The sequence below is a fragment of the Chiloscyllium punctatum genome, chromosome 17 (genome assembly GCF_047496795.1).
Source record: "Chiloscyllium punctatum isolate Juve2018m chromosome 17, sChiPun1.3, whole genome shotgun sequence".
NCBI classification, from domain to species: domain Eukaryota; kingdom Metazoa; phylum Chordata; class Chondrichthyes; order Orectolobiformes; family Hemiscylliidae; genus Chiloscyllium; species Chiloscyllium punctatum.
The window spans coordinates 77,034,639-77,056,236 of NC_092755.1; the positions used below are offsets into that span (position 1 = coordinate 77,034,639).

The 21,598-nt window shown below is 41.2% G+C and overlaps 1 protein-coding gene across 1 annotated transcript in view; it reads right to left on the reverse strand.

The window, feature by feature from the left end:
• The window catches only part of dnah10 (dynein axonemal heavy chain 10), a 320,465-nt gene that overhangs the window by 108,041 nt on the left and 190,826 nt on the right, over positions 1-21,598 (reverse strand). Inside the window, exons 42-47 of the mRNA XM_072587595.1 lie at positions 20,396-20,518; positions 18,208-18,342; positions 16,125-16,341; positions 10,986-11,105; positions 7,719-7,864; positions 3,055-3,207 (exon numbers count right to left, since the gene is read on the reverse strand). Coding sequence (XP_072443696.1) covers positions 3,055-3,207; positions 7,719-7,864; positions 10,986-11,105; positions 16,125-16,341; positions 18,208-18,342; positions 20,396-20,518 — 894 coding nt within the window. The remainder of the gene's footprint in view (positions 1-3,054; positions 3,208-7,718; positions 7,865-10,985; positions 11,106-16,124; positions 16,342-18,207; positions 18,343-20,395; positions 20,519-21,598) is intronic.

Genomic DNA, 21,598 nt, shown 5'->3' on the forward strand with positions numbered 1-21,598 from the left:
AGTGGTGTTCTGCAAGGCTCAATATTGGGACCACAACCTTTCACTTTATACATTAACGATCTAGATGAAGGAACTGAGGGCAGTCTGGCTAAGTTTGCAGATGATACAAAGACAGGTAGAGGGACAGGTAGCATTGAGGAGGCGGGGAGGCTGCAGAAGGATTTGGACAGCTTAGGAGAATGGGCAAAGAAGTGGCAGATGGAGTACAACATGGGAAAGTGCGAGGTCATGCACTTTGGTAGGAAGAACAGAGGCAGGGATTCTATTCCCCCATTTTCTAAATGGAGAGAAAATGCAGATATCTGAAGTGCAAAGAGACTTGAGAGTTCTAATCCAGGATTCTCTCAAGGTAAACTTGCAGGTTGAGTCAGTAGTTAGGAAGGCATATGCAATGATGGCATTAATTTTAAGAGGACTTGAATATAAAAGCAGGGACGTACTTCTGACACTCTGGTCAGACCACATTTGGAATACTGTAGGCAGTTTTGGGCCCCATAGTTCAGGAAGGATGTACTGGTCTTACAGCATGTTCAGAGGAGGTTCATAAGAATGGAACCATGAAAGAAAAACTTAACATATGAGGAGCGTTTGAGGACTCTGGATGGGGTCCACTTGATGGAGTTTAAAAGGATGAGGGGGTATCTAATTGAAACATACAGAAAACTGAGTGGTCTGGACAGAGTAGATATTGGGAAGATGTTTCCATTGATGGCAGAGACTAGGACCTGAGGGCATAGCCTTAGAGTAAAGGGAAGACATTTTAGAACAGAGATAAGGAGAAACTGCTTTAGTGAGAGAGTGGTGAGTCTATGGAATTTGTTGCCACAGATGGCTGTGGAGGCCAGGTCATTGAGTATATTTAAGATTGACATAGATATATTGAGTACCATGGGGATCTGGGGTTACAGGGAGCGAGTGGGAGAATGGAGTTGAGAAACTTATCAGCCATGATTGAATGGCAGAGCACTCTGGATAGACTTAATGGCCTAATTTCTGCTCCTACCTTTTATGGTCTTACTGCCCTGTCAGCAACATTCACATCCCAAGAAATAAAATGTTTTCGAAATAACTATTATTTCTACTTTCATCATTGTTGGTGTCACTGTTTTCAGAAGTGGACCTTTCCCTGAAATGTCAAGCATTCTATGTCAAGCATTGGTACCTATTTCTGTTGCCCTTAGTGCAAGACTTGATGCATTGTCCCGTGTGCTTTGGAACGCCATTTACGGTCTCCTTATCATGAACCTCTTGGCCTAGTTTGGATGTTCTACTGGTCTCTGTACTTTCCTGGCTTGCCAGAGAAAGCAGCAGAATGCCACTCTGAAGCAGAGCTAGCTTGACAACAGGAAGAACACCCACTGAATTACACTAATAATCCACTAACCTTCCTTCACTGTAGGAATTGTATCTACCTGTCAGCTATCAATTATCATCTATGTATGGTACAGCTAAGAACGACAATGTGGCAAGAGGGTGGGATCAGCTAGAATTCACTGGGAAAGCCGTCAGTACCAGGTGTCTTTCTGCTCTGGAGCTGCCACACGGCCTCCTGCACCTCTTGCTCTGACAATAGGACATTAAGGACAGACTCTTGTTCGGGGTTACACCTGGGAGATCCAAATTCATGAAAAAGGACTCCATCCCAGCCCGTCCATCCTCACAACTTTCAGACTGGTAAAATTTGGAGTAAAATCTCTGAAATGCCACATTAATGCTTTTAGAATCACAGGTTAGGTTTCCAGTACCTTCCCTGATCGAGGTGATGACTTGAGGGGCACTCTTTTCCAGGAAAGATGGGCTAAGTACTTGCCCAGTTTATCACCAAGCTCAAATAACCTTTGTTTTGCAAAAGTAAGCTCCTTCTTGACTCTCTATGTGAGCATGGAGTTCAGTATGGACTGAAGCACTGTGATCCTCCGTAATTTAGTCAGCAAGAGCCTATCAAAGTACGCCTTCTTGGCTGTCTTCAATCGTGTTTTGAGCAAACGTTGCTGCTCACCCTTCTGCCGCTTCTTATGGCAGAATTGGAAATAACTAACACCGTGGCATATGCTTTAGCAGTTTCCCAGAGAATGGATGAATTACTGGCCAAGCCTGAATTATGTCTAAGAAAGCCCTGAATTCATTGGAAAAGTACTCGAGAAACTTGCTATCCTTAAGGATGAATGGATCCAGTCACCTGTGCCCCGAACCTACTATGGTGTCCTTATTATTGACCACTGGGTAAACTGGAGCATGATCCGAAATAGTGATAATGCCAAATGTATAAGACACAAGCGAGCCCAAGTGTGCTGCGGGAGTCAAAAAGAGATCAATCCTGATATGGCATTTGTGCAGATTGCAAACGATTGAAGGGAAGTCATTGATGAAGCAGCTGAAGATGGTTAAGTCTGGGACACTACCCTGAGGAACTCTTGCAGAGACGTTCTGGAGCTGAGATGACTGACCTCCAACAACCACAATCCTATGTGTCAGATATGACTCCAACTCATGGAAAGTTCTTCCCTTAATACCCATTGATTCCAGTTTTGCACAGTCTCAGTAATGTCACACTGGGTCAAATGCAGTCTTGATGTAAGGGCTGTCACTCTCACCTCACCTCTCAAATTCAGTTCTTTTGTCCATGTTTGAACTAAAACTGTAATGAGGTCAGGAGCTAAGTGGTCCTGGAAGACCCAAATTAAGTGTCAGTGAGTAGGTCACTGCTGATAGTTGGTTCTTCTAAACTGCTTAGCATTTAGGACTAAGATGATGAGGAATACACTTAAGCATCAAGGAATAAGGGAATAAACGAAAAAGTGGTGTATAAGTTGAAGATCAGCCACAAACTCATTGAATGGCAGAGAGGGCTCAAAGTACTCAATGTCACATTTCTGCTACTTGTTATATTCTCGGGTTTTATCTATGTGACAGTTTACTTTTATTGTACACCCTTACTATTTCCTGCTGTTCTATGCTGTAATATGGAATAATCACTACAATGGTAAGGGAAATTATAGTTTAGAAAAAAAATCTATTAATTTTCTAATTTGTAACAAATACACATCCACCTACCCGTGGCATGTTCATGTCATCAATGAAGACTAACAGACGCTTTCCCATAGGTGGTCCATAGGTAACTTTGGTTCGTTTCTCTACATTTGCCTCAAGGTTTCTTTGGACATCCATTGAGGTGGTACGAGATGAGAAGTTGATTGTCAACAATAGCTGAATGATCAAGAAACATATTTGAAACTCCTTGAAGTCATAGAGTCGGTTATAAAGCACAGAAATAGACCCTTTGGTCCAACGAAGTTTCCCAAACAAATCGTTCCATTTGCCTGCATTTGGTCCGTAACCCTCTAAGTCTTTCCTATTCATGTACCTGTCCAAATATCCTGTAAATGTTGTAATTGTACCTGTATATGCCACTTTCTCTGGTAGCTCATTCTACAGACGAACTATCCTCTGTGTGAAAAGGGTGCCCCTCAGGTCCATTTTAAATTCTTCTCCACTCACCTTAAAAATATGCCCTCCAGTTTTGAACTCCCCAACCTGAGGGAAAAGGCCTTTGCTCTTCACCTCATCTGTGCTCCTCGTGATTTAATAAACCTCTATAAGGTCACCCCTCAACATCATAGAACATAGAACATAGAACATAGAAAAATACAGTGCAGTACAGGCCCTTCTGCCCTCGATGTTGCGCCGACCGAAGCCTACCTAACCTACACTAGCCCAATAACCTCCATATGCTTGTCCAATGCCCGCTTAAATAACCATAAAGAGGGAGAGTCCACCACTGCTACTGGCAGGGCATTCCATGAACTCACAACCCGCTGAGTAAAAATCTACCCCTAATATCTGTCCTATACCTACCACCCTTTAATTTAAAGCTGTGTCCCCTAGTAACAGCTGACTCCATACGTGGAAAAAGGTTCTCACTGTCAACCCTATCTAAACCCCTAATCATCTTGTACACCTCTATCAAATCTCCCCTAAACCTTCTTTTCTCTAATGAGAAAAGTCCCAAGTGCCTCAGCCTTTCCTCATATGATCTTCCTACCATGCCAGGCAACATCCTGGTAAACCTCCTCTGCACTCGTTCCAATGCCTCCACATCCTTCCTGTAGTATGGCGACCAAAACTGTACACAAAACTCCAGATGAGGCCGCACCAGAGTCTTATACAACTGCAACATGACCTCAGGACTCCGGAACTCAATTCCTCTACCAATAAAGCCCAGTACACCATATGCCTTCTTCACAGCACTATTTACCTGGGTGGCAACTTTCAAAGATCTGTGGATATGGACACCAAGATCCCTCTGCTCATCCACACTACCAAGTAGTCTACCATTAGCCCAGTAATCCATCTTCTTGTTAATCCTACCAAAGTGAATGACTTCACACTTAGCTACATTGAATTCCATTTGCCACCTTACTGCCCAGCTCTGCAACTTATCTATATCGCGCTGTAACCTGCCACATTCTTCTTTGCTGTCCACAACTCCACCGACTTTCGTGTCATCCGCAAACGTGCTCACCCAGCCTTCAAGCCCCTCCTCCAGGTCATTTATAAAAATGCCAAACAGCAATGGTCCCAAAACAGATCCTTGTGGAACACCGCTAGTAACTGCACTCCAAGATGAACCTATACCATCAACTACTCCCCTCTGTCTCCTTCCAGCCAGCCAATTCCTAATCCAAACCTCTAATGCACCCTCAATGCCATACCTCCGTAGTTTTTGCATTAGCCTGCCATGGGGTACCTTATCGAACGCCTTGCTAAAATCCATATACACCACATCTACTGCTTTACCCTCGTCCACTTCCTTGGTCACCTTCTCAAAGAATTCAATAAGGTTTGTGAGGCACGACCTGCCCTTCACAAAACCATGCTGACTATCCTTGATCACACTATTCCTATCCAGACGTTCATAAATCCTATCCCTTACAATTCTCTCTAAGACTTTGCCCACAACAGAAGTGAGACTCACTGGCCTATAGTTACTCGGGCTATCCCTGCTCCCCTTCTTGAACAAGGGGACCACATTCGCTATCCTCCAGTCTTCTGGCACTATTCCTGAAGACAACGACGACCTAAAAATCAAGGCCAATGGCTCCGCTATCTCCTCCCTAGCTTCCCAGAGCATCCAATGCTCCATTCAAAAATGACCAACGATATTCAGAAAAGGTCACGCAGGAAGACTGGGAGAATCATAGAATCTTACAGCACAAAAAGAAGCCATTCAGCCCACTGTGCCTGTAGCAGTTCATTACAGAGTTGTCCAATTTAGTCCCACAACCTTTAACCTTAACTTTCCAAACATTGACTGGAAATACTATAGTTGGATTACTTTAGATGGGTGAGTTTTAGTCCAATGTGTGTAGGAGGATTTCCTGACACAGTATGTAGACAGACCAACAAGGGGCGAGGCCACATTGGATTTGATCCTAGGTAATGAACCAGACCAGGTGTAAGATTTGGAGGTAGGTGAGCACTTTGGTGATAGTGACCACAATTCGGTTACATTCACTTTAGCGATGGAAAGGGATAGGTATATACTGCAGGGAAAGAGTTGTAGTTGGGGAAAGGCAATTATGATGCAATTAAGCAAGATTTAGGATCCATAGGATGGGGAAGGAAAGTGCAGGGGATGGGCACAATTGAAATGTGGAGTTTATTTGGGGAACACTACTGCATGTCCTTGTTAAGTATGTACCTGTCAGGCAGGGAGGAAGTGGTCGAGCGAGGGAGCTGTGGTTTACTAAAGAATTTGAATCTCACGTCAAGAGGAAGGCGGAGGCTTATGTTAGGACGTTTGTCATTTTTGTAGTAAGCAAATTTGTAGATGACAGTAAGGTCGGTGGAGTTGTGAATTGTGCCGAAGGATGTTGCAGGTTACAGAGTGACAAAGATAAGCTGCAGAGCTGGGCTGATAGGTGGCAAATGGAGTTTAATGTGGAAAAGTGTAGGGTGATTCACTTTGGAAGGAGCAACAGGAATACAGAGTACTGGGCTAATGGTAAGATTCTTGTTAGTGTCAATGAGCAGAGACATCTCAGTGTCCATACACATAGATCCCTGAAAGTTGCCACCCAGGTTGAAAGGGTTGTTAAGAAGGCATATGGTGTATTGCCTTTTGTTAAAAGAGGGATTGAGTTCCAGACCCACGAGGTCATGTTGCAGCTGTACAAAACTCTGGTGCGGCTGCACTTGCTGAGTATTGTGTGAATTCTAGTCATTGCATTATCGGAAGGATGTGGAAGCTTTGGAAAGGTTTCAAAGGAGATTTACTGGGATGTTGTTTGGTATGGAGGGAAGGTCTTATGTGGAGAGACTGAGGGACTTGAGGCTATTTTCGTTACAGAGAAGAAGGTTGAGGGGTGACTTAATTGAGAAATATAAGATAATCAGAGGATTAGATAGAATGGACAGTGAGAACGTTTTTCCTCTGATGGTGATGGCAAGCACAAGGGGATATGGCTTTAAATTGAGGGGTGATAGATATAGGACAGATGTTAGAGGTAGATTCTTTATTCAGGGAGTAGTAGGGGCATGGAATGCCCTGCATGCAACTGTAGTAGACTCACCAACTTTTGAGGGCATTTAAATGGTCATTGGATAAACATATGGATGAAAATGGAATAGTTTAGATTAGATGAGCTTCAGATTTGTTTCACAGGTCAATTCAACATCGAGGGCCAAAGGGCCTGTACTGCATTGTAATGTTCTATATTCTAACCAGGCTTTTTCCATCTAATCCCAGAAATCCAGCTGCCTTTTGAAAATTCTTCTGGAATGTGGTTCCATCCCTCTTTCAGGTAGTATAGTCTAGATTTTAACAACCCTCTGTACTGAGAAAAGTTTCCTAACAGCCGTTTTATTCTTTTGTTATTTGTTTAAAATCTCTATTCTCTGGTTACCAACCCATTTGCCAAAGGAATTAGTTTCTCCCTCATTGTTTGATCAAAATTCCTCAATGTTTTGAGCACCGCCTATTAGGTTACCTCTTAATCTTTGCTGCTCTAAGGGGAAAAAAAAACTATCTTCTCCAATTTCTCCATACAACTGAATGCCTCCACCTTTGGTATATGGCTGTTAAAATTACTCTGCATTCTCTCCAGGATCGTACCATCTTACATACAAACATCTTCCCTCTTTGCTTCCCTCCCAAAGTATGATGCCCAGAGTGTGTTCAATTTTCCAAGTGAAGCTTCACCAGTGATTTATAAAGGTTTAACATGTTGACCTTGTTTTTATATTCAATTGCCCTAATTAAAGAGCCAGGTGCCTCATACACTTTTTCAACTGCACGTTCAACCTGTTATACCACCACTATTTGTGTATAGTCACTCCCAGTCCCTATCGGCTTTGCACCTCTTCTCCCATGGAATAATCCCATTTATATCATTCTGTCTCTCAGAGTTGTTTCTCCCCAAGTGTATGACTTCACATTTATCATATTAAACTGCATCGGCCATGAGACTGACCATTGCAAGAGTCTGCTTGTGTCCTCATCAAGTCTGCCCTTATGCAATTCACTGTTTACTACATTGTTAACTTTTGTATTGTCCATATTCAATAAATTGCTAACTGCACATCCCATGCCTAGGTCCAGGTCTTATATATTACAAGTAAAGCAATGGTCCTAATACTGAACTCTGGAAGAACCCACTGCAAACTCCTCTCTTGCAAAGAATAAAGTAACAAGAAAGCAGTTACACACTGGCGCTTACATTGACATCTGCACTGAGATTCTTAAGGAAATTCTGTGTTGTAGCAGTCTTGGAAGTACCAGATTCTCCCACAAGTAACACAGGATGTTTAATTTTCACCATCTGTTCAAGTAGCCAACTGATACGGGTTGTATCGACAGTAGGAACTAGAAATTATTTTGCACAGTTTAATATAGCAAAGTACATTGGTTTATTTCAATATTTACATATATTAGCATGTTACATTGCTGTCCTTGCTGTCAATTTTTTCCTCTTAGAAATGTTTATGTCTAAATGATAATTAACGTCTGCCCCAGTGATTGCAGTGCAGTTATTGGAAGAACGGAAACAAATTAGCGTGTGACAGGTTTACATACCAGATTCCACTATAAATGCTGACATAGCAATTTATATAATGGAAATATAAAAGCAAGGGATAAATGGCCACTAAATTATATCTGCCTGTCCTAGTTCAGTCAGCTTCTATATTCTAAATCTAATTCTTTTGAAGACTCTATTTAGGCACTCTCATAGGGATCAGCATTTCTAAAATAAACTGCATTGTTCATGCAAAATAGATCTATATCCCAAAATTCATTACTATAATCCTCTTATAATCCAAAATGGAAAGTATCTTTATAGAATTTTAACAATTAACCTTATTTGTGCTCATCAAGTACTACCAGGACATGCAGAACACAGCTATAGACTGATTAAAACTCCTTTCTGTGTTTTAATTTAAATCATTAATAAGATGTGAATGTTGCTGGTGAGATCAACATTTACGGCCTTCGCCTAATAGCCTTTGACAAGGTAATACTGGTAAACTGCTTGCCTGCCTTAACTGTTGTAGTCCATGTGGTGTAGATACATCCATGATTTATTGGGGACTCACAGCACTGAAGGAATGGTGGTATTATCCCAAGTCAGGATGGTGTGTGGTTTGGAAGGGAGCATTCAGATGATCAGATTTCTGGTCAATGGTAATTCCCATGGTTTAATGATGGAATGACATTAAAAGTCAAGGGGAAATCGTTAGATTCCCTCTTGCTGGATATAGTCATTACCTGTCGTTCACTGGACACAAATGTAACTTGTTGCTTGTCAGGTTAAAGCCTCTGAACACTGTCCAGGTCTTGCTGCATATGGACATGGACTGCTTCAGGATCTGAGTTACAAATGCACTGTACAATCATCAGAAAATATCCCCAAATATAATCTTTTGATGGAGGGGAGGTCATTGATGAAGCGGGCAGAAGTGGGTACTGCAGATACTGGAGATTAGAGTGATGCTGGAAAAGCACAGCAGGTCAGGCAGCATCGGAGGAGCAGGAAAATTGATGTTTCAGACAAAAGCCCTTCGTCAGGAATCACTGATGAAGCGGCTGAAGATGAATGATCCTAGGACACCATCTTGAGAAGCAATTGCAGAAATGTCCTTGGCTTCCAATAACTAGAAATATTTTCCTTTGTGCCTTGATAAGAATAATATGATCAAGGATAGTCAGCATGGTTTTGTGAAGGGCAGATCGTGCCTCACAAACCTTATTGAATTCTTTGAGAAGGTGACTAAGGAGGTGGACGAGGGTAAAGTGGTAGATGTGGTGTATATAGATTTTAGTAAGGCTTTTGATAAGGTTCCCCATGGTAGGCTACTGCAAAAAATACGGAGGTATGGCATTGAGGGTGAGTTGGAGGTTTGGATTAGGAATTGGCTGACTGGAAGAAGACAGAGGGTAGTAGTTGATGGTAAAGGTTCATCTTGAAGTGCAGTTACAAGTGGTGTTCCACAAGGATCTGTTTTGGGACCAATGCTGTTTTGTCATTTTTATAAATGACCTGGAGGAGGGACTAGAATGTTGGGTGAGTAAATTTGCGGATGATACGAAAGTCGGTGGAGTTGTTGACAGTGAGGAAGGATGTGTCAAGTTACAGCGGGATATAGATAAGCTGCAGAGCTGGGTAGAAAGGTGGCAAATGGAGTTCAATGTAGCTAAGTGTGAGGTGATTCACTTTGGTATGAGTAACAAAAAGATGGGGTACTGGGCTAATGGTCGGATACTTGGTAGTGTGGATGAGCAGAGGGATCTTGGTGTCCATGTACACAGGTCTCTGAAAGTTGCCACCCAGGTAAATAGTGCGGTGAAGAAGGCATATGGCGTACAGGCTTTTATTGGTAGAGGAATTGAGTTCCGGAGTCCTGAGGTCATGTTGCAGTTGTATAAGACTCTGGTGCGGCCGCATCTGGAGTATTGTGTGCAGTTTTGGTCGCCATACTATAGGAAGGATGTGGAGGCACTGGAATGGGTGCAGAAGAGGTTTACAAGGATGTTGCCTGGTATGGTAGGAAGATCGTATGAGGAAAGGCTGAGGCACTTGGGGCTGTTTTCATTGGAGAAAAGAAGGTTTAGAGGTGACTTGATAGAGGTGTACAAGATGATTAGGGGTTTAGATAGGGTAGACCATGAGAACCTTTTTCCACGTATGGAGTCAGCTATTATGAGGGGGCATAGCTTTAAATTAAGGGGTAGTAGGTATAGGACAGATGTTAGGGATAGATTCTTTACTCAGCGAGTCGTGAGTTCATGGAATGCCCTGCCAGTAGCAGTGGTGGACTCTCCCTCTTTAAATGGGCATTGGATAGGCAAATGAAGGCTAGTGGGCTAGTGTAGGTTAGGTGGGCTTAGATCTGCGCAACATCGAGGGCCAAAGGGCCTGTACTGCGCTGTATTTTTCTATGTTCTATGTTCTATGATAATTAAGGGCAGTCATTCTCACCACATTTCTGGAATTCAACACTTGGTTCCAAGGCTGTAATGAGCTTTGGAGCTGAGTTAGCAAATTGATCAAAGATGAGTGGATTATTGCTGTGTAAGCATTGTTTGATAGTACTGTGAATAAAACCTACGTCACTTTGCTGTTGTTTGGATTTGTCCCGCTATTTAAAGACAAGACATATCTAGACATCTTTTTAAATTGTCAGGTGTAACCAGTGTTACAACCAAACTCAACACCTTCCTAAGCCCCAACTCAGAATACCTATGTGGGGGTTTTCCATTTCCTGTGTTTGAGTATGGGGACAATAGCCAATTGGTGATGTACTGGGTTTGCTTTTCAGCTGATGCCTACTCAGCATTTAATTTAAGTTACCAAAAACTGTCCTACATTGGAACCTGACAATTGCAGATTGAATAGTCTTTCAGCCTAGAATTCTGGGCCCTACACTGATCGTCTACTATCAAACACATTACATAACTGGGTCCCCAATTCATAAAGACAAAAACTTACCAAGAATATCTATAAATTTTACTTGAGGATCATGGACATATTTGGACACAAGATTGGTCCATGGAACCCATTTCAGTTTCACATCATCAAAGTGAAAGTCATAGAGAGTTGGTAGCTGACCTACAACAAACATAGAAGTTCAATCTTAAAATTACAGAATATCAAAACTCAACAGTTTTCCACAGTTCCATGTCAACTATGAAAATAAAGTTATCTTGGAGGAAGGCATGTGCAAAGAAATTTGGTCAGAGGTTTAAGATGAAATACAATAAATAATTACATTTCTTTTTGATTTCCATTACAGGTAGGGGCGCAGAGAGGAAACACACCACCCTTTAAAATATAGTCCATGTGGGGTGTCTGTAAACAAGTGGCAGGGCAGGTTAAGGAAGTGATTAAAAAGATATATAGAGTCATTGGCTTTATTAATTGCAATAAAGTAGAAAAGCAAGTAAACTATGCTAAACTTTTATAAAATATGCTCATTTCTAGAAACCAAATTATAAGATGGATGTCAAAACTTTAGAGGAGCTGTTGATAAGATGTCCTAGAGTTGTATCAGAATAAAGGACTTTAACTATGCACAGAAATAAATACCTGATTTTGAATAGTATTTTTTATGATCACACAACTTCTCAAGTTTTACAGCCAATGAAGTACAATGAAAAGAGTGGAGAAGCTGGAATTGTTTCCTCTAGAGCAGAGTCAAGGTCTAATCGAGGTGTTCAAAATCATGAGGCATTTTTATAGAGTCAATAAGGCAAACCCTTCCATTGGGAGATGGGTCAGTAACCAGAGGATACAGATTTAAAGTGACTGGCAAGAACAAGAGGTGACATGAGTTTCTATGCAACAGGTTGTTATGATTCGGAATACACTGCCTGACTGTACTTTGGAAGGAAATTTAAAAACATTTCCAGGCCTCTCAGGGAAAAGCTACTGAATGAGGATAATCAGATAACTCTGCTAAAGAGCTGAAAATGTGTTGCTGGAAAAGCGCAGCAGGACAGGCAGCATCCAAGGAGCAGGAGAATCGACGTTTTGGGCATGAGCCCTTCTTCAGGAACTCTGCTAAAGAGCCAACACAGGCACACCAGTCTAACTAAATACAAATTCAAATCAAGCTACTTCTTAACTGCACAACAAGACAAGAAAGAGATAAGAGATGGGATCAGGAGTCGACAAACATTCAACATGATCATGGTTGAGATATTGCCATGACACCGCTTCCCTGCCTGCTCTCTATATCTCTCAGTTTCTTGAGAGACCAAAAATCTGTCTATCCAAGCCTTAAATAAAGTCAATGTTGGAGACCCCATAATCCCCAGGATAAAAACTTCCAGAGTGAACACACTTCTCATCTCAGTCCTAAATGACGGTTCCCTGATCCTAATACTGTGAACCCTTGTTTCAGATTTTTCAGCAAAGGAATCTCTCAGTTTTGACTGTCAAGTCCTTTCAAAGTACCTCCTTACCGCCAATTTACAAGACAATTTACTCAGCCTCTCATCATAGGTCCACCCTGTCTTCACAGGAACTACTCTAGTGAAACTTCGCTGAACTGCCTCCAATGTAAATGCTTCCTTCCTTACAAATGGAGACCAAAACCATACATTATTGTGTTATCACGAAAATCCTTTGTAATTGTAGCAGACTCCCTCATTCTTGTATTGTAATCCCATTACAAAAAACTAAGACTTAATATTTGATTCCTTAATTGGTTTTCTGTGTTCTTAATATGAGCACAGTCTCCCTGAACATCAACGTTTAAAAGTTCCACTACTTTTATGCTTTCCATTCTTAATATCAAAGTGCAAATCTTTCACAACTCCACATTATATTCCATATGTCACCTTATTGTCCACTTAGGTAATTTGCTCAAATTCTTTGGGTCATCCACACTGTTTTCATTCCCATCTAGATTTGCATCAGCAGCAAACTTGGAAATATTACTTTTGGTCTCTTCATTTAGGTCACAAATATAGATGGTAACAAGCTGACCTCCAGCACTGATCCTTGCACTAGTTACTGCCTGTCAACCTGAAAGTGTCTTGTTTCTTCTCTACTCCCTGTCCATGAACCAATCCTCCATTCCTGCTAATACATTACCTTCTCCAACCAACCCACCCATGAGCTTTTATTTTATATATTAACCCCTTATTAAAGGTGACATCTTACTGAATGCTTTTTTAGAAATCCTATTATACCACATCCATGGATACCCCTTTATCTATCCTAAAAGTTACAACTCAAGAACTCAATCAAATTTGTCAAGAACATGTTCTCTTTCATAAAGCTAGACTGGTTCTCTTTCTGATCATACTATGATTTTCTAAGTGCATTGTTAATATTTCCTTACTTCAGATTCCAGCAGATAATGTAAGTTCCGAATGACTGCTCTCAGAATGCACTTATTCCTCCATATCCATGAGGGACTTGTTCCTGAGAACTCCCACAAATGATGAAATTCTTGAGTGCGGAGCTCATTTAAAATAGGTTAAAATGGTTAAAAATATTCCGGTATGTGATTTGGCCCAATGGATGTTGATTTCTGTTATGACTTTTTTTTTGGCATGGATAAGCAAATGCACGATTTTGCGAATACAGAGGATTAACTGTAACAGGTCTGCAATTCCCTATTTTCATTTGCCCTTTCTCAAACAGCAGACTTCCGTTTTTCTTCATAAATGCCGTTTCTGAAATGTTGATTTTCCTGCTCCTCAGATGCTGCCTGACCCGCTGTGCTTTTCCAGCACCATTCTAATCTTGACATTTGCCCCAACAAGTCAAAAAGCATCTCACCTCAACCCATCCCCCTACCCTATACCTGTAACCCTGCATTTCCCATGGCCAACTACACATCCCTGGACACAATGGGTATTTTAGCATGGTCAATCCACCTAACTTGCACATCTTTGGACTGCAGGAGGAAACCGGAGCACCCAGAGGAAACACATACATATATGGAAAGGATGTGCAAACTTCACACAGCCCACGCATGAAATTGAACCCAGGCCCCAGTACTGTGAAGTAGCAAACCTAACCACTGAGCCACCATGCCATACTCCCGAAGATGTTCTAAAATCTAGGAATATTGGAAATTGACAATCAATGCACTATGAATTTCTGCAAAAATCTCTTTTAGAACCTTAGGATGTGGGTCATCTGGTCCTGAGATTGCGTCAGTTTTTACTTCTTCAAATTTCTCTAACATCGAACAAAAAGATTGACACTACTTTTGACAAGATTTCAGATTTATAGCAATCTTTATAATTAGAATGTAGAGCCATCACAACATCTTTCCTCATTAAATTCCTAGTTATATGATAGGAATAGGATAGGAATAGGGCCAATCAAAGACAGAAGTGGAAAGTTGAGTGGGGACCCTGTGGAGATCGGAGATGTGCTAAACAAACATTTCTCATTGGTTTTCGCACAGGAAAAGGAGAATATTGGAGGAGAAGAATGAGGTACGAGATATTAGACTAGAAAGGATCGAGGTTAATTACGAACAGATGTTATCAATTCTAGAAGGAGTGAAAGTAGACAGGTCCCCTGGGCCGGATGAGATTTATCTGAGGATTCTTTGGGAAGCTAGGGAGGAGACAGCAGAGCCTTTGGCTTTGATATTTGAGTTGTCATTGTCTACAGGTTTGGTACCAGAGGACTGGAGAATTGCAAATGTTGTGCCCTTGTTCAAGAAGGGCAGTAGAGATGTCTCAGGTAATTATAGACCAGTGAGCCTTACTTCTGTTGTAGGAAAGATTATGGAAAGGATTATAAGAGATAAGATTTATAAACATCTAGCAAGCAACAATTTGATTTCAGATAGTCAACATGGTTTCGTCAAAGGCAGGTCGTGTCTCACAAACCTCATTGAGTTTTTTAAGAACGTGACCAAGCATGTAGATGAGGGAAGGGCAGTTGACATGGTATACATGGACTTCAGTAAAGCCTTTGATAAGGTTCCACATGGTAGGCTGATGGAGAAAATGCAGAGGGATGGAATTGAAGGTGATTTAGCAGTTTGGATTAGAAACTGTCTTCCTGAAAGAAGGCAACGAGTGGTGGTTGATGGAAAATATTCAGCCTGGAGTCCGGTTACTAGTGGTGTGCCACAAGGATCTGTTTTGAGACCACTGCTCTTTGTCATTCTTATAAATGACTTAGACACAGGCATAGGTGGATGGATTAGTAAATTTGCAGTCGGCACTAAAGTCAGTAGAGTAGTGGATAGTGTGGAAGAATGTTACAGGTTGCAGGGGGATTTGGATAAACTGCAGAATTGGGCTGAGAGGTGGCAAATGGAGTTCAATGCAGCTAAATGTGAAGTGATGCACTTTGGGAAGAATAACAGGAAGGCAGAGTACTGGGTCAATGGAAAGATTCTTGGTAGTGTGGATGTGCAGAGGAATCTTGGAGTCCATGTACATAGATCCCTGAAAGTTGCCACCCAAATGGATAGTGCTGTTAAGAAGGCATACAGTGTGTTAGGTTTCATTGGTAGAGGGATTGAGTTCCGGAACCGCAATATCATGCTGCAACTATACAAAACGCTGGTGCGGCCACACTTGGAATATTGCATACAGTTCTGGTCCCCATATTTCAGGAAGGATATGGAAGCATTGGAAAAGGTACAGAGGAAATTCACTAGGATGTTGCCTGGTATGGAGGGAAGATCTTATGAGGAAAGGCTGAGACACTTGAACCTGTTCTCATTGGCAAGAAGAAGGCTAAGAGGGGATTTGATAGAGACATACAAGATGATCAGAGGATTAGATAGGGTAGACTGTGAAAGTCTTTTTCCTAGGATGATGACGTCAGCATGTACAGGGGGCATAACTACAAATTGAGGGGTGATAGATTTAAGACAGATGTCAGAGGCAGGTTCTTTACTCAGGGCAGGTTCTTTACTCAGAGAGTGGTAAGGGCGTGGAATGCACTATCTGTTAATGTAGTCAACTCAGCCACATTAGGGAAATTTAAACAATCCTTAGATAAACACATGGATAGTGTAGGGGGACGAGCTGAGAATAGTTCACAGGTTGGTGCAAAATCGAGGGCTGAAGGGCCTGTTCTGCACTGTATTGTTCTATGTTCTATGATCAGAAAAGACAAAGTACTGGATCAAAAACTTACCTGGCAATTCTCCTGGCCCTGCAAGGGTATTTGAGGCTTCAACTGCTGACATGCTGGCAAGGCGTTTCACATAATCATCAAATTTTACCCGTCCATCCTCGAGAAGACATGCTCCCAAAGAGCAGTACAACGCCTCAATAAAATAGCATTCTAGAACGTCAAAGTTATCCACCTCTTTCTCGAGGAAAGAGTCCAACATCCTAGCAAGCTGGACCACCTGAAGAACAATTATTCTAAGTGATGGTTGTCTTAGAGCATACCTTCCTGTTCAAAATACTAACTTTTAAAGTGAGTAATGATAGAATTTATTTTAGCAAAACACATTCTTAAATCAGTAGAAAGTAACAATGCCTTCCTCTTTGATCTTATCTTTCTAAATCATCTCTATTTTGAAAGACTAAATAGCATGGTCAGAATTTGGTCCATCCATTTTTTTGTGGTGTCTTTGGCAAAAGTTAAGCAGAAACATCACTCACAGGTTCTAGTGAACAAACAATGGCAGAACAAGGAAGCAGGGAAGCATTAGTGTCCCTTAGTCAGCAGCTTCTACAGAACCGTAGAAAAGTTATGGCACAGAAAATGATAATTTAGTCCATCAGGTCTGCTCGAGCTGAATACACAAGCTGCTCATTCTAATCCTACATTCCAGTGCCTGGGTCTGTGGCTGGTCAGGTTCCAGGGCTTCAGGAGAGGATCCAGGTTCCTTTTTAATAAGTTGAGGGTTTCTACCTCAACCCCAAAACTGAGCATTGAATTCCAGACATCTACCACACTCAGGGTGAAAACATTTTTCTTCCTATCCCCTCAAATTAATCTACCAATCACTTTAATTCAGCACCTCTTAGTAACTGATCTCTCCACTCAGGGAAAACCTTCTTCTCTGTCCACTCTATCCAAGCCCCTCATTATTTTGGATATTGTAATGGATACATCAGCCTCCTCTCTTCTAAGAAATACAACCTTAGCCTATCCAATCTTTCCTCAAAGCTATAATTTTCAAGCCATGCCAACATTCTTGTAAATCCCCTCTATACTCTCTCAAGAACAATTATGTCTTTCCGGCAATGTGGTGACCAAAACTGTACAGAAAGCTCCAGCTATGGCCTAACAAGTATTTTGTATAGTTCCAGTATTACAACCCTGATTTTACATTTCAATGCCTCACCCAATGAAAGTAAGCATCCCATACGCTTTCTTTACCAACTTATCCAGCTGTCTTATTACCTGTTAACATGCACTCTTAGGTCTAATATTTTATCTCTCTCAACACCCTCCAGTTTTTTTTTGTATTCCTTTGTTTTGTTTATTCTCCTCAATTGCACTACTTCTCACTTCTCTGGATTGAATTTCATTTGCCACTTTTCCACTCACTCCACACGTTATCACACATCATCCTTTATTTCCTTTCAATAATCCAATTTTGAATTCAACTCACCACATTCTGCTGTTTCCCATGGGTTTTAATTTTTCTTAACAGTTTGTCATGTGGGATGTTGCTAAATTGCGGTACCAAAGACCAGATAGACAATGTTCATTGCTCTACCCACATCAATCCTCCTTGTTACTTCCTCAAAAAATGCAATTAAGTCAGTAAGACACAATCGTTCCTTACCTGTCTATCCCTGATTAATCTGTGCCTTTCCAAATTACAGTTAATCCAATAGTTTAGTACTGATTCTAGTAAGGTCAGACTAAGTAAGACTGACCGGTCTATTGTTATTTGGCTCAGCCTCAGACCTGTTTTGAATAGCGGTTCAATATTTACAGATCTCTAATTCTATGGTCCTGGGGAGGCCCACTCACCAATGAAAGCCTGAGTACAGAAACAGATCACTACCTGATAGGAGAAAAGTGATGGATACCAGAATTTTCTGACAGAAATACTTTCATGTTATGTGTTTTACAATATCATTCTAAGAAATTATATTTAATATAAATTTATTTACAATAATATTCATTTCAAAGTAAAATAAACTGAATTGTTAATTGGTTCCTCTAATTCCTAGCATAAAAGATCATTCTTTTCAATACATTTTATTATAAATATTTTCACCTTAAATAGTTTACTATGAGCACTCCTTACCATGTTCAATTCTGTTTGAGGTACAATTGTTTTTAACTTTTCCACTTGTCTGCCATCCAACATTCCCTCCACTATCATCTCAATGATGTAAGGAACATACTTATTAAACAGTTTGTGGAGGTCAACCTGTTCTTGCTAAAGTAAACAGAAAGGATTTTAAAAAAATAAAGTTTTGAGATTTCAAGCTATCACATCTCATTTTTGTCCTTTTAGTTCTTAACACATTGCTTATGTGAAGAAATCTCAAAGAAAGGTTGAGGATGTGTGAATGAAATACTCACATTCGTATAAAACTTTTTAGGGTGTCCCAAAATGCTTCACAGCCAATTAAGTTATTTTAAGAACAGCCATTTTTATTGTATATGAAACATGGCAGCCAATTTGCTCACAGCAAGCTGGCAAAGACAGCAAAATAATGTCAACTAGACAAATTGTTTAAGTGATTTTTTACTGATTGGTAAATATTGCCATAGCACCACAGAGAATTAATTCTTTGAGAAGGTGACTAAGGAGGTGGACAAGGGGAAAGCGGTAGATGTGGTGTAAATTGTTTTTAGTAAGGCGTTTGATAAGGTTCCCCTTGGTAGGCTACTGCAAAAAATACGGAGGTATGGCATTGACGGTGAGTTGGAGGTTTGGATTAGGAATTGGCTGGATGGAAGAAGACAGAGGGTAGTAGTTGATGGTAAAGGTTCATCCTGGAGTGCAGTTACTAGCAGTGTTCTGCAAGGATCTGTTTTGGGACCATTGTTGTTTGTCATTTTTATAAATGACCTGGAGGAGGGGCTAGAAGGTTGGGTGAGTAAGTTTGCGGATGATACGAAAGTCGGTGGAGTTGTTGACAGTGAGGAAGGATGTGTCAGGTTACAGCGGGATATAGATAAGCTGCAGAGCTGGGCAGAAAGGTGGCAAATGGAGTTCAATGTAGCTAAGTGTGAGGTGATTCACTTTGGTAAGAGTAACAAAAAGATGGGGTACTGGGCTAATGGTCGGATACTTGGTAGTATGGATGAGCAGAGGGATCTTGGTGTCCATGTACACAGGTCTCTGAAAGTTGCCACCCAGGTAAATAGTGCGGTGAAGAAGGCATATGGCGTACAGGCTTTTATTGGTAGAGGAATTGAGTTCCGGAGTCCTGAGATCATGTTGCAGTTGTATAAGACTCTGGTGCGGCCGCATCTGGAGTATTGTGTGCAGTTTTGGTCGCCATACTATAGGAAGGATGTGGAGGCACTGGAACGGGTGCAGAGGAGATTTACCAGGATGTTGCCTGGTATGATAGGAAGATCGTATGAGGAAAGGCTGAGACACTTGGGGCTGTTTTCATTGGAGAAAAGAAGGTTTAGGGGTGACTTGATAGAGGTGTACAAGATGATTAGGGGTTTAGATAGGGTTGACCATGAGAACCTTTTTCCACGTATGGAGTCAGCTATTATGAGGGGGCATAGCTTTAAATTAAGGGGTGGTAGGTATAGATGTTAGGGGTAGATTCTTTACTCAGCGAGTCATGAGTTCATGGAATGCCCTGCCAGTAGCAGTGGTGGACTCTCCCTCTTTATGGGCATTTAAACGGGCATTGGATAGCCATATGGAGGATAGTGGGCTAGTGTAGGTTAGGTGGGCTTGGATCGGCACAACATTGAGGGCCGAATGGGCCTGTACTGCGCTGTATTTTTCTATGTTTTATGTTCTATAGAATGCTTTCCTATTCCTTTTCAAAATAGTGAAAAGGGATTTTTTACGTCTACCTAAGCAAGATTGGGTCCTGGATTAATGTCACATTAGAAAAAGGCATCTGTGACACTGCAACATTCTGAATAAATGGTAAAACATTTGCAATGTCAACATAGATTCTGAACTCAAGTGACTGGATCTACAACCTTCTAGTCCAGTGGCAAGAGTAGCCAAATTAGTACTTTCGATCAATAAACAAAACTTCAATTTTTAAACTTCATTTTGTTTAAACTCGTGTTAGAACTTAACAAGGTTTTAAAAAGATAATTGTACAGATAAATGGCACTATAGTTAGTTGACAAAATGTAATCATATCTGTCTAAAAATGTAGAAGTAACAAATTCCATGAGGTACAATGGATTCTGAAAACTGTAAACTGCAGTTAAATAAAAGTGTTAACTGTAGATGTTTCAATGTAGAAAATTTGAAACAGCTTATGAAAATCAGTTTATACCTTGCTTGTCCTCTCATTAGTCCACTTTTCCCAAAAGGGTCTATAGCGCAGGTTCTTGGGGTCCACGTACACCATCCCACAGCGAGAGACCGTGGCTGGAGATGCATACTGTAAATCTCCAACCTATATCACCCAGAGAGAAGTAAAGGACAGGCTCAACATGCACATATCAAGAAAAGGCCAATAGAGTTTCATAAATAATAAATCTTCATCAGTTAACTCTTATATACCCACTTTGATCCATGCTTTAATTCCAAAACTGATCCTGCATCACATGTGTACCCTGATCATCCCAAACTGTTGACAGGATTTCCATAAGAGAGTTCTTCACAGTCTGCATGGTATAGCTACAAGTCTCGCCACACTAGTGAACTCTAATTTATTAAGCATATCTTTAATGCGTATTTAGTATGTATGCTTTTCATGGCAGTGATTTTGACAGGTTTAACACAAAATCCAGCTGCTGTCAAGCATGTCATTGAGGTGAAGCTATAATTCTATCATTATATTCTAGTCATACAAACTTACCAATCTCACACCAGAACTGGTTTGCCTGTCCCTAGTAGCCCCTTGAGAAGGTTGGGGTGAGCTGCCTTCTTGAACCGTAGCAGTCCATGTGCTGTAGGTAGACCCACAATGTCCTTAGGGAGGGAATTCCAGGATTTTGACCCAGTGACAGTGAAGGAGTGGGGATACATTTCCGAGTCAGGACGTGAGTTGCTTCGAGGGGAACTTGCACGGAACAGTTTTCCTATGGAGCTGCTGATTTCATCCTTCTAGATGAAAATGCAGATAGGGGAAGCCCTAAATGGGTTTTTTGCTTCGATTTTCACCAAAGAAAGGGACCTTGTTGTGAATGAGAACTTTGAGGAGCTGGGAAATAGGCTTGAACAGATCAAGATTGATGAAGTTGATAAGCTGGAAACTTTGGCAAACATTAAGATTTATAAGTCCCCAGGACCAGACCAGATTTATCTGAGGCTGCTCCAGAAGGAGGTTGCTAAGCCGCTGGCGAAGATCTTTGCTTCCTCATTCTCCACAGAGTCATACCGGAGGATTGGAGGGAGGTGAATGTTGCTCCTCTTTTCAAGAATGGGAATAGGGAAAACCCTGGCAATTACAGACCAGTCAGTCTTACGTCTGTGGTCAGCAAGGTTTTGGAAAGAATTCTGAGGTCTAGGATTTATGACTATTTGGAAAAGC